This window comes from Labeo rohita, chromosome 5 (genome assembly GCF_022985175.1).
Source record: "Labeo rohita strain BAU-BD-2019 chromosome 5, IGBB_LRoh.1.0, whole genome shotgun sequence".
Classification (NCBI taxonomy): Eukaryota; Metazoa; Chordata; class Actinopteri; order Cypriniformes; family Cyprinidae; genus Labeo; species Labeo rohita.
Genome location: NC_066873.1, coordinates 28,740,331 through 28,762,924, shown reverse-complemented (window position 1 = coordinate 28,762,924; position 22,594 = coordinate 28,740,331). Strand labels below are relative to the sequence as shown.

General features: G+C 37.0%; 1 protein-coding gene across 1 annotated transcript; it reads left to right on the top strand.

The window, feature by feature from the left end:
* Nucleotides 1-1,100: 1,100 nt before the first annotated feature.
* Nucleotides 1,101-22,574, top strand: ddx31 (DEAD (Asp-Glu-Ala-Asp) box polypeptide 31). The gene is made up of 20 exons (XM_051110680.1): nt 1,101-1,471; nt 1,597-1,913; nt 2,008-2,083; nt 2,175-2,218; nt 2,930-3,000; nt 3,208-3,272; nt 3,554-3,598; nt 3,724-3,765; nt 3,866-3,930; nt 4,532-4,651; nt 5,909-6,015; nt 6,387-6,601; nt 7,108-7,275; nt 8,902-8,961; nt 11,400-11,450; nt 11,603-11,742; nt 12,213-12,297; nt 12,875-12,986; nt 13,359-13,554; nt 21,181-22,574. The coding sequence occupies exons 1-20, from the start codon at nt 1,370-1,372 to the stop codon at nt 21,323-21,325; spliced, it is 2,226 nt and encodes a 741-aa protein (XP_050966637.1). The 5' UTR covers nt 1,101-1,369; the 3' UTR covers nt 21,326-22,574.
* Nucleotides 22,575-22,594: the final 20 nt, after the last annotated feature.

The window sequence follows — 22,594 nt, the reverse complement described above, 5'->3', positions numbered from 1 at the left end:
ATTTTAATATATTTTAAAATATAATTTATTCCTTTGATACAAAGCTGAATTTTCCTCAGCCATTACTCCAGTCTTCAGTGTCACATGATCCTTTAGAAATCATACTAATATGCTGATTTATTACTTTTATTATCTGTGTTGGAATCAGTTGTGCTGCTTATTATTTTTTGGAAGCTGTGATTGTTTTTTCATGATTCTTTGAAGAATAAAAAATTAAAAAGAACAGCATTTATTCAAAATAGAAATCTTTTCTAACAATGTAAGTCTTTGCTATCACTTTTTAAAATCAAATTTCTCTCAAAAAATAAAGATTAAAAATTTACTGACCACAAACTTTTAAATGGTGGTTTATATTGTTACATAAACATTGTAAACATTTCTGTTTTAAACAAATGCTGTTCTTTTTAACTTTTTATTTATCAAAAAATCCTGAACAAAGTATCACAGGTTTTAACAAAATGTTAAGCACAACAACTGTTCTCAACATTGATAGTAAATCATAGCATATTAGAATGATTTTTGAAGGATCATGTGACACTGAAGACGGGAGTAATGATGCTGAAAATTAAGCATTGCATCACAGGAATAAATTGCATTAAAAAAATATTTACATAGAAAATAGTTACTTTACAATGAAATAATATTTTACAATATTACAGATTTTTTTTTATCAAATAAATGATAAAAAAAAGGCATTACATTTTTTACTGATCCCAAACTTTTGAACGGCAGTATATATTTTAATTGTTCTCAGTTTAATTGTTTGCCTCAGCAAACTTCTAAGAATCTAACAGGATGATTTTAAATGATTGAAATTAAGTTATATAAAATAATTAGACTTGATTCAAATGCTTAAAAAATAAAACATAAAACCATAATTTTCTCCTCAACAGCTTTTATAAAAAAGAGCATTTCATATTATAGTGTAAACAAAACATTATTATAAATATTTACACGTTCGGAAAACAAGCGACTTCTAATAATGAGCAGTAGAACGTATTAGAGGAAATATTGCGTCTCATATAAGATGCACTAAATGACCATCGAGTAATAAAAAAAAAAAAAAAAAAAAAAAAAAAAAAGCAGCGGGACTTTTATTTTGGCAACGACATACCCGGAAATTTCCACACGTTGTGGTGGACGGAGGAAAAACACGTGTGGAACTTTACTTTATATGTGTACAGCCGTTCATGTTGTGCTTTTATTATTTTGAAGTGAACATCATTTTGTCGCCATTCAAACAAAGGATAATGCGTCATTTATCATCTTGTAAACAGTCTGACGTGCCCATGTGAGTGTAGTAACTGTTATAGCTATTTAGCTACTGCACCACCTATTTTTAATCGGTGTTTATAGCCTGCTTACTGTCATGGCTGAGGACGGGCTGATGCTCAACATCTTCTCAGATCCCTTAAAGGTTCACAAAAAGACAAATCGAACACATTTTTCAACAGCAGAGAAATGGGCAGAGGTGAGTCAGTCCCGCACCCCATGTTGTTGCTGTCATTTTCATTACACACTCATGTACTCTAGTTCACACACAAGTTTGTTTTATCCTGATTGTGAAGTGCTGTACTCTTTGTGTTGACGTTAAAGAGAAAGCGAGAATCAAAGAGGAAGGCTGCCTTTGAGCCCCAGGAGAGCAGCGCTTCCAAACAGAGGAAGATTAATCAAACTGGTCAACAGCACACACATAAGCAAAAGCTGCAAACCCCCAGAAGCCCCTCTCAGAGGAGTAATAATAGAGACACAGAGGAGAATGGGGACCAGAGAGAAAACTCTGCCGCAAAGTCCCCATCAAAGGTGAAAACATTTCCAAAGAAAGCTCCCGAAGAGCAAAGGGACCATGGCAGACCATTTATCAAGACATCGTCTCTCTTCAGAAACAACCCAGAGATCCCTGATGTCCTCAGGTAGATGCAACACATTTGAGCTTGTATGAATGGACTCCGGTCTTTCTCAAAATTGACCTTTGCATGTAATTTACTTGTCTTTTTGTTCTCCTAGTCCTGCTATAAATCAAGTTAAAGAGAAAGTCTTCACCAGCAACACATTTGAAGAACTCGATCTGCATCCTCATCTGGTACAAACCTTCAACATCACCTAAAAAATCTTTTAACTAAAATGCTTATGCTGTCTTATAACTTTCTCTCCTCATCTAAACTGTTTTACAGGTGGCAACACTCCATAAGGTGTTGAATGTGACCAGCATGACGAGGTACTGTAGCTTCATCGTACCTTTGTATAGAGGGTTTGTACTTGTGTCAAGATTTGGTCAGTTACCCGGATGCACGGCCGTATTGGCGATACTCAGATGTGAACAACAGCATGGATTGCATGGTTAATGTACTACAGAATACAAATCTGCTCATTTATGCTGTCAAAACCACCAAAAAAAACAAAAACATAAAAACATCTGGAAGCTGCTAAATCATATAGAGAAGGACAAAATTTTGACAAACTAAAGTAAATAGGTGGTAAACATACGAGCAGTATTAATTAAGATATTCGCCTAATATTTCACCTGCCTGACCAGAAGTGAATAGAACAAATGTGAATGTTGTCAAGATTTTTGCTTTGGAAATCCTGGTTCAGTTTGTCCAACCACAAACACCCTTTGTTGCTCAGACAGTTTTTGCACTGTTCTCCTTGATTTGTTATAACATTTGCTAGTCTGTAGTGCTCCAAATGTTTTTTCCCCCTCTGACCATTTAGTCCAGCATTAAATATGACAATAAATTACCATTTTCAGCGGCAATAATCAGCAAAATGTGCAAGTTTCCTTCAGTTCAGTGGCATTGTTTACGTTCAGTGCCACCAGTATGGCCGACTGATGATGCGTCATGAAAACACTGTATTGTCCATCTCTGCATTTTTTGTATTTTTAATTATTATTATTTTTTTTTTACATTTTCATCTGTGTTTTCAGTGTGCAGAAAAAAACCATACCAGTGTTGATGTCTGGTAAAGATGCTGTAGTGCGCTCCCAGACTGGATCAGGTGGGTTTTTTTGTTTCATGTGAACCAAATGTAAAAAAAAAAAAAATATTGAAAGTTCAGATCATTTTTCATAATGTGTACAACAATTCTAAATGTAGCTGTAAAAAATAGAAATGACAAAAGTTGGATTTTACAAAGAAAGAAGAGTGCAAAAAAAGTTTAAAAGATGTGATTATTCTTTTTTTTTTTTCTTTTTTTTCCCTACAGGAAAAACATTGGCTTATGGAATTCCAGTGGTTCAGTCCTTACAAGCAGTACAGCCTAAAGTGAAGGCAAGTCAGCCTGAATGTCTCAAACAACACACTCAACATCGAGACTTTGCTGACTGATTACATAATTTTTGTTATGTTTTACTCAGTTGGCTAAAAGTAGTACATTTGTGTATTTTTAATTGGTAATGCCGTTTATTGATACTGCATGGAGAATTTGAAGTCATTAGCAGTCAGACACTGCTTCATAATATATATTTAAATAAATTGATAAAAAAGTTATTTATAGTCATTTGCATTAACTTTTGGTTTCTTAAATTAAGTATAATAATTTTTTTTTTCAGAGATCAGATGGGCCTTTGGCTGTTGTGATTGTTCCAACACGAGAGGTATTATATTAAATGATACAAAACCATCATTATTTTCTGATTTATCTTAAAAGCATATACATTTCCCCTTATATGTACCATTTTTATTTCCTTTCAACATGGATTTGTTTCTGGTTGTCCCTCAGCTTGCCCTGCAGAGCTTTCAGATGTTTCAGAAGCTTCTAAAAGTGAGGATTTGCTATTTTGCTAAATTGTTATGCTGTATTGATCTACTATATTTTTACATGCTCATCTTAAAAATCTACTCACTGAATTTATTTCTTTTAGCCTTTCACCTGGATTGTGCCAGGAGTTCTGATGGGAGGAGAGAAAAGAAAATCAGAAAAAGCCAGGTTAACAACACACATGCACACAATAATAGATGTCTACTCCAAGAGGTCTGAATTAGATTATTCAAATGTAAAATTATTGTATCAAGCATTTTGGATGAATTTCGAATACATTACAGAATCACTGCAAATACACTACAGTTCAAAAGTTGGAAGTCAGTAAGATGTAAAAAATGTATGCAGCAAAGATGCATTAAATTGTTTAAAAGTAATAGCATAGACATTTATAATTTAAATACACATTTCTATTTTATATTCATCAAAGAATCCTAAAGGCAAATGTGTCACAGTTTCTGCTAAAATATTGAGCAACACAACTGTTTTCAATATTGATAATAGGAAATGTTTCTTGAGAAACAAATCAGTATGTTAAAATAATTTCTGAAAGATCATGTGGCACTGAAGACTGGAATAATTGCTGCTGAAAATGTACCTTTTTCATCAGGAATAAATCATATTTTAAAGCATGTCAAAAACATTAAAATGCTACCAGCTCCAAACTTTTAACAGTAGTGTATAGATAATTTCTGCAATATTACTTCAGTCTGCACTGTGTCTTGTTGTGTTTCCATTTATTTTTTGCTTGTCTTTGTCTTGAATTCAGACTGAGGAAGGGCATTAATGTTCTGATCTCGACTCCAGGCCGACTGGTGGACCACATAAAGAACACTCTAAGTATTGCTTTCAGCGCTGTGCGCTGGCTCATTCTGGATGAAGCTGACAGGTCAGTTTGTTTACTGATTTGAATGGAGAATGTCATGGTGTGGTTTACATTAGGGCTGTAGCTAACAACAAATTTGTTAATCTTTAATATGCTCATTGGTTATTTTATTATTATTCCATGGTCTGTCAGAATACTGGATTCTGACTGGCTGGCAGGTATGCAGTAAAACAGTTTAATGCACAGGTAGTCCCAAGTCAGTTTAATCACCCTAATGCGCTGCTTTAATTGATGCACGCAGACACACAGAGAGAAGGAAAGAGAGAGGTCAGAGATCACATTGCGCTGCTTACATCCTTAAACTTATTGTCAACGCTTCCCCGCGATTTTCATTAATGAAATAGCCTTGATACTAGATCACTACGTTACATTCCTCAGCAACGAGGTGGTAAAATCTGCGTTTTTGAATTAGTTGTTTGTAGAGAGACGCACAGACCTGCAGCATGCAGATATGCTCACACAACTGTCATCTCTCCATTTTTCTCTCTCTCAATAATTACTTGAAATAAATGCTATAATTCATTCAAATAAATGTGATCTTACCGCACTATTTCATCTCTGTGTCTGATTAGAAGCGGGCAGAATGCAAGAGTTAACGAACTGTAACTGACGAAAATAACTGTCATTTTTGCGCTGCAGAGAGCAATACTACTTTTAGCTTGTCCATAACCTGGCAAATGACCATGGAATAAGTGGGATAATCAACAGCTTGCTGTGCATTAAAGGATTTTAAATGAACTTTGTGTCAGGAGGTTCTTTGCCCCCCCCATGTTGTGCATTTAAAATCCTTTAATGCACGACAAACAGTTGATTATTACTTACACATCTTATTAATTGGATATTATTAGGGATGCACGATTTTGTTTTTTGGGGGGGGCGGGGCATTTTTAGATTTTTCTTTGACAGGATGTGAGTGGGAGAGAGAGGAGGGGTGGGATCAGGAAAGGTCCACGAGGCGGGATTCGATCTCGGGACACCCGAGGTGCAATTGCACCATATGTCGGCGCACTGCCCACATAGCTATTGGCGCCGGCACAATATTGTATTTTTGCCGATATCCAATATGCCAATGTATCTACTCATTTTGGCTGATACCGATATATGTCTAATCTCTTCTGTGCATGGCACAAAATACCTAAATAACTGATTAAGAAATATGCCAGTTTTTATCAGTATTACTTATTAGTTCTAGCTTCTTAAGTTTGAAGGTGTATCAGTATCCAGTGTATTTATAATTAGTTTATCCATGCTCTTTTGAAGGATTTTGGATTTGGGCTTTGAGAAAGATCTGACTGTGATTCTGAACGCTATGAATGCCACTGGACCTGCCAGGCAGAATGTACTGCTTTCAGCCACACTCACCGAGGGTAAGCTCATCGTCCGCTCATCGTCCACTCAATACCACTGCCCAGAGTGTGTCTGGATGTAAAGTGAGACGGTGGCATAAGCGCTTGCTTTTTAGTGTGGGAGGTACCATACTTGCTTTATTTTAGCGTAAGCAGAATAGGATGACCTGACAGGAGTCGTTGTCTCTCAGGTCCAGACTTTCTCTACTTTGCATGACAGAACAGTGTCTTAATTCCACTGAAACAAGCTTCTTATAGCACCTTCCAGTTTTAGGCAGTGGTAGGCCGCAAAAACATCTTATTCTCGCAACATTTTGATCACAAAAGCATTTTGGTGACAATCTACATAGATGTGCAACCGTTTATGCTGATCCTGTTCTCTTCACGTCCAGGACTGTCCCGATTAGCCAGCATCAGTATGAAGGAGCCCGTGAGTATCCACGTGTCAGAGGGGAGCGAGGAGACAGTTGAAGCGTGTCCCCAGGCGGGCCCTCAGGCTCTGTCAGACAGCTACGCGGTGCCTGAGAGGCTGCAGCAGCACGTTGTGGTGGTGCCCAGCAAACTCCACCTGGTCTGTTTGGCTGCCTTTATTCTGGCCAAATGCAAGGTACAGGACACCATATGTTAAAACTCAGTTATTAATGCTCAGTGGTGTTGTTGTGTTACGCTGTAGATCACCTTAACTCATTTCACTTTGGCTTGGTGAATTATTTATAATTATTTATGTTTTATAATCTACCAAATATGGAAAGTAAGCTGGAAAGTTTTCTGTTGTGCTATATTTTAAAATGTATTTTATTCCTGTGATGTTTTCAGCAGCCATTACTATAGTCTTCAGTGTCACACGATCCTTTAGAAATCATTTTAATATGCTTACTTGCTGCTCAAGAAACATTATTAATTTCTTTACTGTCACTTTTGATCAATTTCATGCATCCTTGCTGAAGAAAAGTATGAATTTCTTTCAGAAAACATTTACTGACCCCAAATGTTTGAACAGTAGTACAATTACCAAAAAATTGCTAAGCTCTGCTGCTAGAGCTTACCGTAACAAAGAAAGTAATTTGCTCATGTTAGATGCACAGTTACTGTCACTTGTGTTTTTGTACATAGTTTGAGCAGCGGCAGAAGCTTATCGTTTTCATATCCAGCTGTGAGGCTGTGGAGTTTCTGCTTACTCTCCTCACTGCAGTCCTCTGTGAGAAGCCCAGCACCACATCAACCAAACATACCTCAGCTTCCCTTAACTTCTACAGGCTGCACGGCAACATGAGACAAGAGGTAAGACATTATGTGCCAAGTACCTGCCCTCTGGTCTGTGCATGTAGTAGACTAGGTGCATAATAAGAGAGAGATCCAGACCACATCAATAAGAAGTTGGTTCATTTCCTTTTATTGCTTTGGCTGTTATTACAGATCATTTGATTATTGAGTATTTTTGCATTTTGACCAAAATCACAGTAGCATCCATTTATGTAGGATGTAGTCTGTCAAACATGAACTGTTAGCCAATCATGCCATTGGGCGTTTACTTCCGAGTCACAGAGCGTTTTGATAATGGTTTCAAAACAGAACAGAAAAAAAACTGTTACTTCTAACTCATATGCAACTATTACAAAAGGTTCAAATGCTCACTGATGCTCCAGAAGGACACCCAATGCATTAAGAGCCGGGGGGGTAAAAACTTTTTGAATTTGAATATCAGGGTAAATTTAACTTATTTTGTCTTCTGGGAAACATGTAAGTATTTTGTGTAGCCTCTGAAGGGCAGTACTAAATGAAAAAAGATATTTAGGCAAAATAAGAAAAATGTACACATCTTCATTCTGTTTAAAAGTTTACACCCCTGCCGGCTCTAGATGCGTCGTTTTCCCTTATGGAGCATTGGTGAGCTTTTGAACCTTCTGTAATAGTTGCGTATGAGTCCCTCAGTTGCCCTCAGTGTGAAAAGATGAAACGTGTGCCTTGTTGCTAGGAGATGCATGACAAATGAGAACAATGTGTTCTAAAATTGAATCAAAATATCAGACATGTTCGATATCCTCTGACTGGATGGAATCATAGTCTGAAGCTAAAAAAATTGAGTCTGTGACTATCATACACCACAAGATTTTCTAAAAAAATCCCTCAACTCAAATCTGCAGAAAGCCTCTGACTTTCAGCAACTAGTGTCAACTTCTCCAGACTGTAAATCTAGGCAAAAGTCATGTAGTGTATTCTGGACTACAACACCACACTAATAAAACCCATGCTTCTGTTCTACTAAAACGTCCATGTTTCTTAAAAGCATCCAGAATCACTAGCAACATATGACACTAGGTTAGACCATCATGGTCTGGTTGACCGGTGGGGTCCACCGGCTCTCAGCCAGCTGGCGTTCAGGCAACAGCAGCAGTCGTTGCCCTGTGGCAGTGTCAGGGGAACTGTATCCTGCCACTGTCCAGCCTGCACCCTCACCCCCCACACAAATGGAGCTGCCGTGGGTCGCCCATATGGCACTGGAAGGGCAGGGGACTCTGGAGTCTCTTGGTCAGATGTATAAGAGAGCTGGTCTGGGTGTGGTGCCGGCCTGTAGTGTTATGGATGGGTTTGGTAATGGGACAGCACAGGCTGAGCTCTTGACGTCTCCTCTGATGAGGAGAGCTGCAGGAGACGGGCAGCTGTTCCAGCACACAACAGATTGTGCTCCATGCAAAAAAATAGAGAGGAGCTGTCGGACGTCCCATCTTCAGATGGGCTCTTATCCGTGTTTTCGCCTCATCTTTTGTTCTGGTAGAAATGCAAATACATATTATCTGATGTGACTTTGTAATTAAAGTGCTCAGGTGTTTCTCTTGTATAGTGTTTGACCACCTTTGAAACATATCTACAACTGTTTTGTGAACTTTCCTGTTTCTTTCCCTTCAGGAGCGCACTGAAGTCTTCCAGGAGTTCTCTCAATGTAAAACTGGCGTTCTGCTGTGTACGGTAAGTCATTCAAATTGACGCCATTTGTATAATAACTGACCCTGACTGCAGTCTAAAGCAGGGATTCCCAACCAGGTTTATTCATACCTAAGGGCCAGCCTGCACAGCTTCCAGAAACGCATAACATTTTTTAATTTTGCTTGTTAAACCTATAAAATACCAGTTGAAATTGAATACATGGAGTTGTCAAAAGGTTAATATATTTAAAAACACATTTTTTTTAGTAACACATTTAGTTCATGTACTAAGCTGTATCACAATTATCAATCCTGTTCATTAATTTTAATTTAATATTGGATGTAATTAATTATTAACTTTTCATAAACCTCCTTTGGGAAACTCTTAAAATATAAAGATTTGTTAAATAACTAATTAATGCCTTGATCTAATTACGTAGTTCAAGTAACATCACAGTCAGCTGATACAACAGGTTTATGGACAGGTGTGTGCATCCCCTTCCTCTACCTCCTTTTCTTGTCACTCTGCAGAAGGGCTCCTGGAGTAAATGAGTGCTTCTATTCCTGTTGACAGCTTGGCATGGCATTGTGCTGGTCTCCATCTGTACCAGCTCCAGACACCTCAACTCAGAGTTTAGGCTAGTTGAGGTTGAAAGCTGGAGTTAAGTTTAAAAATTGTCCAAATGGACATCCTTAAAAAATAGTGTGGCATAGTTGTTAAAGCTCAGGGCTGGTAACTGTAAGGAAGCAGATTCAGTCCCACAAGGAGGGAGCCGTGAATATCATTGTGGCTCCAAGAGCATAATGGCAAGAGTGTGGCAATAGATTTGTAAAATAAGGCAATATAGTTCAGCAGAGTGAATCATTGATTGCACTTGGCAGACCTCCAAAAAAAAAGACCTCAGTCATGCAGGGTTCATAAGTACTTGAATTTGACTTTTTGAAATTTAAGGTCTGGAAAACCCTTGAAAATACTAATATTCCTGAAGAGGTACTTGAAAAGTCCTTGAATTATTGAAAGACAATGTATCTATATTTTTCACGCAAAATTAAAAAAAAAAAAAAAAAACATACTTTAACTGTCATAAAACTATCAAGCTAAACCAGTAGTACTGACAGTGTCCTGTAAACATGGCTGAAGATGCAAGAAGAGGAACAGATGAACCAAATCAATTTAGTGAGTCGTTTAGGCTGAAAACGCTAGTGTGATTCAAACTCGTGACTTCTTTTCATTTCAAGCAATTCACTAGCAAAAACCAGATCAAATTAAAAGAGTCATTCATTTTCAAATTTTGACATTGCTTGTAATGATTTTAAAACTATTTAAAAACCATTGTCGCAACATGATTCGTTTTGAAGCGATCCAATCGGATTTCGAATTATTTGATTTAGATCAGGACTTCAGAGCGGGTTGTTGAATCATTTCCGCAAATCACTTCGAATGGATAATTGTATGGATAATTTACTCACCCCCTTATCATCCAAGATATTCATGTCTTTCTTTCTTCAGTCTTAAAGAAATTTTTTGAGGAAAACATTTCAGGATTTCTCTCCATATAGTGGACTTCTATGGTACCCCCAAGTTTGAACTTTCAAAATGCAGTTTAAATGCAGCTCAAACGCTCGTCTTATCTAGCTCTGCATGAACTCATCGCATTTGTGTATTCTGGTTCATGACAGTTACGGTAGGTTGAAACACTCCCATCTTATTTTATTCTCCAACTTCAAAATCGTCCAACATCACTGTTTTACCTTTTTTTTGTAAAGGGCATTTGATCATCTTTGCAAGTTCACTTTGTAAACACTGGGTCTGTTCTTCTGCAGCGACATGACATTTTGAAGTTTGAGGAGAAAATGAGATGGGAGTTTTTTGACATACTCTGTGTTGAACTGGAATACACACAGTTCACACAGAGCTATACAAGATGAGCATTTGAGGTTAAAAAGTATGTAAATAATAAATTTATTAATTTATTATTATTATTTTTTTAATTACCAACCGTTTCGCTAGATAAGACCAGCTCATGAAGCTGCATTTAAACTGCATTTTGAAAGTTCAAACTTGGGGGCACTATTGAAGTCCACTATATGGAGGGAAATGCTGAAATGTTTTCCTCAAAAAACGATTTCTTTACGACTGAGGAAAGACATGAACATCTTGTATGACAAGGGGATGAGAAAACTATCTGTACATATTTGTTTTGAAAGTGAACTTTTCCTTTCAAATAATGTTTTTAACAATGTATATGACTAATCAAAAATTAAGTTTTCATACATTTACAGTAGGAATTTTACAAAATATCTTCATGGAACATGATCTTTACTTAATTTCCTAATGATTTTTGCTATAAAAGAAAAATCAATAATTTTGACCCATACAATGTATTTTTGGCTATTGCTACATATAAACCTCAGCGACTTAAGACTGGTTTTGTGGTCCAGGGTCACATATTTAAATGTTTTTGTTTATTTTCTCCCTAGGATGTGGCTGCACGTGGTTTGGATCTGCCTCAGGTTACGTGGATTGTTCAGGTTAGATTTCTCCTTGTGTAAAATCTCATAATTGCACATCACTAGTGTGCAATGCACAATTTAGCCAATTTTGTTACTATAATTGAGCTGGTTAAATTACCAGTCCTAGTTTTTTTTTTTTTTTTTTAATGAATGTCATCTTTCTGTTCTAGTACAACCCTCCTGTTTCTGCCGCGGAATATGTTCATCGCGTGGGCCGCACGGCACGAATTGGAGCTCAGGGCAGCAGCCTGCTCTTCCTCACCCCCTCTGAGACGGCTTTTGTGGATGTGCTGGCCAATCACAACATCAGGTGAGCTGACTGGCGTCTCATCCATATCGCATTTACTTATTTTGATGAACACAGCAGTAGGGGACTGTAGGGCAGGACCTGTCAGATGTGTGGATGAAGTCCAGTCCCTGACATTGTGATTAAAGATGGTCAAACTGGTCTTGTCTCTGTTCCAAAGCCCACAATATAACAGTCAAGAGCTGGACTGATGACTCTGAGGCTTCCAGTGCCGAGAGAAAACACACACTCGCAGTCTCTCTGCATGAGAGCAGAATGAATCTGTTCTGCTGGCACAAGGACTATGATATTTGGCTCACGTTACAGTTTACAGTACTAAAGGATGATCAAAAGGGGTTTGGTGGGTTAGCAGGGCTCGATATGTTGAGCTAAACTATCTAAACTGGGAAACTCACAGTCTGGTACAATTTATTTATTTATTTCCCGTTTATAAAGAGATCTGTTTAAAGTATCCACATTTCTGGCTCCCTCAGTTTGTCCGAGATGAAGATGGAAGACATCTTGGCCACTCTGATGAAGGACGAGCGCTTCAAAGGCAGAGGGAAATGGGACGGCAAGGTAACTTCTGACATCTAAACCTTCTAAACCAAGTCAATGTTGACTTGTTTGACTGTGCATAACTGTTATAACTTTCCTATCTTGGTTGAAAATCGCATGTGGTTGAACATATAGGTCTAGAGAACAGCTGTGGGAGAAGAAAAGCTTTCTCTTTATCTCTTTTTTTCCCCCCTTTCTCTCAACAATGAGAGCCGTCTGACAACAATGAGCGAATGTTTCTGCCAGCGCTCAGTCAATCCTAATCCTGATTTAATGTCCTCTTCCCTCCCAGCACCAATCAGCTGGTTGTAATCCTCGCCCGTGCCACCCCCCTTGTTAGCAGCCTCATTTGAGGGTCAAAGGTCATAGATGGGGAGGGGACGTGTCATTAGTGTTTATAACCAGTAACATTTGTGTGATGCTCTTGGTTTTTATCTGCTTTTATTGTAATAAAATGTGATTTTTTTTTTTTTTTTTTTTTTTTTTTATTATTATTTTTTTTTTTTTTTTTCATAATTGCTGGAATGCAATACATTCGTTTTACTCAGATTTTTGTTGTTTATCTTTGATGAGTGTCTCTTTGTACATGACTGTGCAGAGATCAGCCGCTGCTTTTGAGCAGGAAGTGCGAGTGAGAGCCACCGTTTTACAGACTGACTTTGAGAATTATGTTCACGCCAATAACGAGTCTCTGCAAACAGCGAAGAGCGGTAAGACAAAAAACTAATTAGCATATCGAGTAACTGTTAAACTGATATTTTGATCTACAATTTTGCAGCACAGCTACATTTTCATTACATAGAAGAAATTTAATTAAATATTTTTACAACCATTTAACCTCTAAATCATAATCATGTTATTTCCCTTGGTATTTCAAATGTGATTATTTGTATTTAATAAAATAAATAAAATATTTAGATAAATTAAACAGCAATAAAATATTAATTGTAAAATATTTTATTTGTAAACTGTAAAATTGTAATAATAATGTATAAAATAAAGCATTATTATTCATATTATTTTGGGGTGTAAAATCAGTGCTTTATTGCTTTTTTTGGTGCTTTTTTCTTCCTGTCCTGTAGCACTGCAGTCTTTCCTGAGAGCATACACCGCGTACCCCTCCAGTCTGAAACATATCTTCCACATCCGCAGCCTGCACCTGGGCCACGCTGCTAAGAGCTTTGGCCTGAGGGACGCACCCCAGGGCTTGGGCAGCTCCATAACCACTAATCCTGCCAACAGCAAAGACTCCAAGAAGGGCAAAGACAAAGCTAAGAGGTACTGCAAGTTTTCAGAAATTGGACAGTAATTTATGAATCTGTCAAACAGTTAGCCGTGCCGGGTAGTATGATCTAGTTCTGCTTTTAGATAAATTTAGCTGTTCTGTTTGATTGTACATTTATCTTTGTGACTACTTTATCATTTTCAAGGGTTTTTTCCCACGTAAAGTTTGATATTTGTGAGCTCTTTTGCACTTTTTTTTCTTTACTTTTTCATGTTTATTGACTTTTTTTTATTATGATAAAAGGGAAGTGTTCTGTTTAACTATGTGTACACTGTTTACACAACAACGATTTAGTCAAAAATGGAAAAGTTTTCCCTTGCGTTTTTAAAAAGTTTCACATATAAATGACAACGTTTTCAAAACGATTTGTGTTTACAGATATCTGCGAAAACTGCCAAAAACGTTGCATTACGTACGCCAGGCCAGTAGTTGCTGCTGTCACCTGGTTAATAAACAGTACTTGTAGGGAAGTAAAATCGACACATACTGTGCATTGTCTACATACCAAACACATTCTATGCACGTGCATGACATCACTATTTTCAAAGATTCCTTTATTGCATGTTTTCAAAATTATGCGTTTTCAGTCCCCAAAATGCAATTGTTGTGTAGTCAAACAGGCAAAACGCATGAAGAGTTTCCCGTTTTTGGCTGAAAATGTTCTCAATGTCATATTTAATTCATTCAAACATTTATGGTCAGTGCAGTTTAATTTTTTTTTTAAGAAAAAAGTTAATACTTTTTTCAGAAAAGGATGCACTACATTGATCAAAAGCTACAGTAAAGACATTTTATAATAAAGGCTTCCTGATAATTTACTCACCCCCATGTGATCCAGGATGTTCATGTCTGTCTTCAGGCGTAAAGGAAATGAAAGTTTTTAAAGGAAAACATTCCAGGATTTTTCTACATATAGTGGACTTTAATGTTCAAAATTGCAGTTTCAGTGCGAAGGGCTCTACATGATCGCACCCGAGGAATAAGGGTCTTATCTAGTGAAACGATCAATCCTCATCTAAAAAAAAATAAAAAGTTATATGCTTTTTGATCACAAATGCTCATCTTGCACTAGCTCTCCAATGCACGTCTACAACTTCACACATTACGTAATCAACATTGGAAAAGTCACACATGGTTAGTTTTTCCAACTGTGTACTTCTGTTCAAAAAGGTAGGGTAGGGTCTCATTTTCTTCTCCAACTTAAAAACTGTCCAACATCGTTGTTTTATCTTTTTTTGTAAAGGGTGTTTGACTTTCTTTGCATACTTGCTTTGTGAAAACTTCTGCCTACATCACGCGTGCATGATTATGAAATGCATGAGGTCAAGCTAATGCAAGATGAGCATTTGTAGTTAAGAAGTATATAAATTAGAATAATAAAAAAAGATCAATTGTTTCGCTAGATAAGACCCTTATTTCTTGACTGGAGTCATGCAGAGCTCTTTGAAGCTGGATTGAAACAGCAATTTGGACCTTCAACCCATTGGTCACCATAGTCCACTATATGGAGAAAAATCCTGTAATGTTTTCCTCAAAAACCTTCATTTTTTTTCAACTGAAGAAAGACAGTCATGAACATCTTGGATGACATGAGAGCAAGTAAAATATCAGGAAATTTTTATTCTGGAAGTGAACTAATCCTTTTAAATACTTCCATTTTAAATAACTGCTATTCTTTTTAACTTTTCTGTTTCTAATCCTGGATAAAATTGTCAGTTTCCAGAAAAACATTAAACAGCACAATTGTTATCAACATTGATAATAAATGTTTCTTGAGCGGCAAATTAGAATGATTTCTGGAGGATCATGTGACACTGAAGACTGGAGTAATGATAGTTTTGCTATCACAGGAATAAAGTAAATATTAAATATATTAAAATAGAAAACAGTTCTTTTAAATTGTAGTACTATTTTAGTGTTACTGTTTTGATGTATTTTTGATTAAATAAATGCTGCCTTGGTGAGCATAAGAGACTTCTTTTAAAATCATGAAAAAAACTTACCGACCGCAAATGTTTGAACAGTAGTGTATCCCAGAATAAGCAAGGCACTGATCAGAGAATATTTAAAACCAAAAGTGCATAATTATAGATGGAATTGGAAATGCAGCTCATTATTTGACTTTAAACTGTCATACCAAAATTTCAGTCATCAATACCTATAGATTCTCTGTACAGGTTTTAACAAATTATACAATTAAGTACTAACAGGATTTAATTAAAACATCTTCAAGAATATTCTATTAATCAAACATTACCTGAGATTTACAAGTGATATAAATCTGTTTGACTTAATAAACAACAAACAAATGCTTGATCTGCTTCTCTCAGATCAAAATGTGTTCAAAACAGCCACTGCCAAATTGAGTCATAGACTTGAAAAGAATAAGAATAGTTTAATTTGTTTATTTTAGTGTCAAGACTATTAGCAAAACACAGCAACCAATAACATCCCATTGCTTTTGTAACACGCATGAACTTATCCAGTGGCATTTCTTGAAGAAAAGGGAAGAGATATACCTTCGAGCTGTGTTGTAGGACAGACACATGTTACTGTAACTGTCCCGTCACTGCTGCTCTGAAAATTGCCAGATTGGCTGCGCTGGAGAAAAGCCCACACCTCACGCACACACTCTTGGCAGCTGTGAGTCTTTCAATGTAGCAGAGCTCTTCGGGGTCAAAAAGGACTAGTCAAGTCCTGCCTTTACCAGCTGCAAGTTTTACCTTTCACCTCTGACACACTCACCCCTCGTTTTCCCTCGACTTCCTATAAGGTGCGATGCAGTAGCAGTGTTATTCCCTAAGTGTATCGGATATGACATTCTTTATAAAGAGCTGTTTTGTTGGTTTACTTAATCTGATAGCAGTCTTTGGTGTGAGTAGGTGTGATTTTTGACTGCAGATGACAATATGAGGTTGGCGATGATTGATTATGTACTGATAATATGGCCAGTACATTGCAGTATGGTTGTTAGGCCACTAACTATAAGGTTTGGCCAGTGCAGGGTTATTAGTGGTCATTTCCCACAGGATTGAATGTGGTGCTGCAAGCGTGGGGTCTGGTTAGCAAAGGCCATGTCCAGACTAGCCCTCAAACGTGGACGTGTTGGTGTAGGCCAGCTTTTGTGTGGTCAGATTCTCCACAGGACACTTAATTAAACCGAGCCGCAGCCAAAACCATCCTGAACGTCATTACTGAGCTTACTGAGCTTTATCTGAATCTGCGTGCATATGTGTTTAAATAAAGAATATTGACATATGGGCCTCTCCTGTAGTGTTCAGCATGTTTCATAGCTGACCCGCATATGCAATGATCACAGCTCTCTTGTCAGCCCAGAACTGTCATTTGAAAATTTCTGTTATTGGGAGTGTATTCTGCTGTATTTTACTTCCATCTCTTTCATCCCACCTTCAGTTCTTTAGTGTGCCTTTGAGATAAAGACTCAAAAGCCCATGTGTGCTGTCTCTGTGCTGTAAAGGGGGTGTCAGGTACAGTTTGGTAAAATCTGATGTTAAAGTTGTTTAACTCAAGGTTAGTGACACATTAAATTTAATTGAGTTGTATCGTTTTATTTCAGAGTGGAAAACAGACTCCCAATACTTGTTCTTTACAGAAGATCGTATTCCGTTGTGGAAGGGCGCTGTGTGCCAACTAGCTACTTTCATTATAGAATGCTTTATATGTAAAAATAGAGTAAAGTCTTATTACAGCTTTAGATTTAAAGGGAACCCTGGGTATTATGACTTGTATGGGTTAATGTAACATAAATGATGGCTCTTACTGAAATATGTAGTAGAAAACCCATTAAGATTGTTACTTTAAAAACCCACATCATTTTATACATATTTTTTGCCATTATGTTGATGACGTGAAATGGTTTGCACTCGGTGAGCTACTGGCGCTGCTTGTTGCTATTTGTACCTCAACACAACCTGGAATACACAACTCGGATAATAAAATACTGATACGATGCCACATCGTGCGGCTTTTGGTTGTAATTTTTAGTCGATGGGCAACAGAAGAAGCAATGTAAGTCTTCACTGCTTTGCTAGCGATAAGTAAGAGGAGAAAAGCATGGGATGATGCCTGTGGACAAATAAAACTATCTAAAGACCCTCGTCTTTGTTCTTACCACTGTAGCCCTGATGTCTTTGAGGCTTTTAGTGGACCACAACTACTGAAAGAGCTTACGAATGACAGAGACAAGAAACGCTAGATGCCATCCTGGCAGGATGTAAACATGCTGACGCTTGTCATGACACCGCAGCCAATAAATGAGTTTCTAAGAGTGAATTTCACTCAAAAGTCGGGGGCGTTTAGACTCTTTGTAGGGAAAAATCAGTGGTACGGCGTTTGGTTTAAGCCTACGCTTGTATCCATGGCCACCTGTAAGCGCTTTCAGTAGTTGTGGTCATCGTATCAATATTTTATTTTCTGTTGTGTTGCTGTAAAACTAGCAAAAGGTAGGGCCAGTAGCTCACCGAGTGCAACGATTGCACATCACTGAAATAATGCCTAACCCCCCGTAGTCCAAAATATGTATAAAATGAAATCCGAGATTTCTGACCTTGCAAAGACAATGCAAGTGACACATTCAAGGCCCAGAAAGGTAGAAAGGACATTGTTAAAATAGTCTGTGTGACATTAACTATAATTTCATTCATTTTAAATTTGCGCACAAAGTATTCTAGTAGTTTAATGAAATTACGGTTGAACCACTGATGTCACATGGACTATTTTAACAATATTCATACTAACTTTTTGGGCCTTAAACATGTCAGTTGCGTTGCTGTCTATGCAGAATCAGAAAGCTCTTGGATTCCATTAAAAATATCTTAATTTGTGTTTCGAAGATGAACGAAGGTCTTATGGGTTTGGAACGACATTAAGGTGAGTAATTAATGACAGAATTTTCTTTTTTGGGTGAACTATCCCTTTAAGTTATTGTAGTCTATATTCTAAAATATATTGTCTTCACAATGAACAATAGTGACTGAAAACCTAACCATCTTTGTCTAATGATTTTGTAATTGTCAGCTTAGAAAAAAAAACTAAGTACTTTGGCATTGATTAGGATCCCTCAAAATTGTATTTGTTTGAAGACCTGCTCGTTTCATCCACTTTATGATTTCAGAATTAAGTAGTTTTATGGCTTCATTTGTAATCGTACACTTCTTTATGGTACTATTGAGTTTTGACTTGTGCCACATGCTGGCTCAGACACTGTAGGGAGAAGCATGTGTCTAACCACTAGTAATTGGCAGGGTGACCTGCAGCAGGACCTGTGAATGAAACCCATGGAGCGGGACAATAGGTCAGTCCCAGAGGAGCTGCCCTAGAGCAGCCATAACGCACTCTCACTCTCTCTCCACTGCCCAGACAACAGACAACAGCCGTAATGAACTTATCAGCCGTCATAGCTGACAGCTGACATCTATATTTACCAGCCATCACTCGGTATAGAATATTCATGCCGCACTATGGCGATACCACTTAACTGGTCAGTGCTTTGGCCCTATTAACATTTACCATTCCCAGCCTAATTGAACGTGTGACATTGCTGTGTTGTGCTGTGCTGTCTTACGGTCTCAGTTGAGTCTAGCCGTCCTGTCAGGAGAGACTTCATTACAGCGGGCTGTGGTGTACACTGTCCATGTCCAGACAAGATTTCTCTAATGAGCAGATCACACCAATATAAACATACACACACACTTATGGACACGCGACTCAACAACAAAGAACTCTGGTACACTGGAGAAAGGCCATTATAGGCAACCAAAAATACACACACATGCACCAGTTCCTCTGAGAGTTTAATTCTACTTTTTATTTTTAGAGGATGTTGTAATAATTTTTTATAGTTTTTATTTGATATAATAATTTATATAATGTGGAGAATGCAGTCTGCTATGCTCACTAAGGGTGATCAATATTTGATCAAAAATCTAATACTGTTTTCTATTTTAATTTATTCTTGTGATGACAAAGCTAAATTTTCAGCATCATTACTCCAGTCTTCAGTGTCACACGATTCTTCAATAATCATTCTAATATGCTGATTTGGTGCTCAATAAACATTTATTATCAGTGTTGAAAACAGCTGTGCTTCCTAAATATTTTGTAGAAACAGTGAACCATTTTTTTTTAAGGATTCTATGAATGGAAAGTTCAAAAGAACACCATTTATTTGAAATAGAAATTTACTTTACTGTTCCTTCCCTGACAATTTAAAAAACAAACAAACAAAAAAAAAGTTATACTGACCCCAAACTATTGTTTTTGGATAGTAAGATTTTTAATGTTGTTAAAATAAGTCTGTTCTTCTCATCAAGTCTGTATTTGTTTGATCAGCAAAAACAGTAAAATTTTGAAATATTTTTACTGTTTTATATAACTGTTTGAATATATTTAAAAAAATGTAATTTATCATTCTAATTTATTATTCTGATTTGCTGCTCAAAAGACATTTTTTATGATGTTAAAAAACAGCTGAGTAGAATTTTTTTCAGGTTTCTTTGATGAATAGAAAATTCAGAATAACAGCATTTATCTAAAATAGCAATCTTTTATAACATTATAAATGTCTTTATCACTTTTGATCAATTTAAAGCATCCTTGCATTTTATTTATATATATATATATATATATATATATATATATATATATATTAAATTATAGAATAAATTTACATTTTCAAATATATTCACATAGAAAACAGTTATTTTAAATAGTAAAAATATTTCACAATATTACTGCTTATGCTGTATTTTGGATCAAATAAATGCAGGCTTGGTGAGCAGAAGAGAATTCTTTAAAAACATTGAAAATCTTTTGACTGGTAATGTATACGTTTTTTTTTTGTGTTTTTTTTTGAGCTTTAAAAAATCTTTTATCTTAAGTCATCGGAAATGACTAATAAAAAAACTCATGGATAAATCACAGAGATTCATTAGTCAGAAAGTATAGGGTTTTTACTTTGGAGAAGAATTTTAATAAATTTTAATGCTAACCAAGCTGATGGATCACTTCTGCTGAGGTGTATATCATATTTATGACGTCTGTCAGTATGTGTAAATATAGTGGCATATAATATTATTTATGTATATATACATATATATAAATATATATATATACACACCTTCATGTATATCTGTATACATGCTTCATATGGCCTGTAGGGGTCCCTGTAGAGCGCTCAGGGACCAAAAGAACAATAACTGCTGTTTCATAGCCTCTCTAAGCCCTGGGGGTACAGTGTGTCATGTGTCACCATGAGGTAGGTGTGTGTGTATTGGATCCTTAAGCAGCCCCACGGGGGCAAAGCGCCGCTTCATTCTCCAGAGTTATTGATTAGATAAACAGTCACTAGTTTTACATCAGGCCCCCGCTGCTGTCTACGAGCCTTTTATTGACGACAGTGGGAAATTTGTTCAGCCGGTCTCAAGCCAGCCAGTGTACCAGATTTGTGCTTTGGGATGCTTTAAACATTCAGAGCAATGATGATTGTAGTTAAGATGTTTATGGCCTTTTTTCTTTATTCTGTATTGCCTTTGGAAGGAATGGCTTTTTTAATGCACGTAACCGTGATAAGTTCATTTGAATGTTTTAATGTTTTTCAGGCCTCCTAAAAAACTCACGGCGAAGGAGCGCGTGGCAAACCTAATGCGCTCAGAGTATCTCAGTGGGATAGATGGAGAATCCAAATCTAAGAAGAGGAAGAAGAAGAAAGGTCAAGCGGAGGAAGAACAATCTACCGCAGCATGAAGCAGAAGACTTCGGAGAGATCCGAGACTCTTTTCGGCTGAGATGTGCTGAGTTCAGAGTCCTTTGCGGCCAGGTGGATTCTCAGGGTTGAACACACAGGTGTTTTTTATACAGAGTGACATTTTTTACTTGTGACAAAGCATGAATGGTCAGCAGCGTGGTCTGAAAACTTGCTTCTACCATCTGCATTGAAAAAAGCTTTGCAGAAAAAGAGTAAAATGCATGTAAAATGTTTGCGCTCAGTCATTCTCAGTCGTTATTATTATAAATGTGGTGCCATAAATATGACTATTTAAGCAATGTGATTTACAAGAAAGCAAGTTGTTTTGTCAAAATGTAATACAGTCACTGAATTTTAGATAAAAGTGTGTTTCTTTCATTTTTACTCTGATTTTGGGTTCTCCACGGGATTGAACCAGAACGTTTTTTGGAATCACTGGTATGCATCTGATGTTGTACACAAGGTTATGAAAACACCACGTAAAATAGTCTTTGTTAAACGCTTTTTAGCTCATTTCCCTGGCTTGAATTTCGGCTCGGTCAGGTAAATAGGGGTGGATATGTATGGAGGCTTACGCTGACCAGCTGTCCAAGCGTTGAGTCTGACTCGCCCGGTCACCAGCTGCTGTCTTTTGGCCGAGTCTTCGCTGCGAGCGCTAAAAGAAATTTGACCGGAATATTACGTTTCACTGTCGCTTTATTACCGTAAAAGCCGCTTGTAAAAATTTGATTGGTCTGTAATAATGAAACGCCAATTATGATTGGTCAATTAAACCCACACAACAAACCACTTACTCAGATACGCTTGTTTCGGTGAGTGGGCTTCTCTGTACGAAGCTCTTGTGAGGAGAACTCACAAAAGGTTTTTTTTTTTTTTTTGGTAACAGAGTGGTAGGAGAACATGTCAAAATATTAGCGAAGGAAACAGACTGAAAATATTTTTTTATTGCGTGTCTGCGTTCACGGGCTGTTGGTTTGAGTTGCAGCTTTAATGCAGTTATAAAAATGACTTTTTTTGTGAGTGTATTAACATTTTTGCTTATTTTAAAGCTCACCATATATTCACAACCAATATCCAAAAAATGTTTGACCAAGAGTATATCGAAGAATAAAGTACTTCTGTCATATGTGACAAATCCACATCTTTATTTAGAAAAGTATTTTGGCGTCTGTTGAACCGGGTCGTAAACTACCCATAAACAACACAGTTTTCACAAAACCGGATTAATTGTCTGAACAGGTTGTAGTGCTGATTTGTGCTTTTCTTTA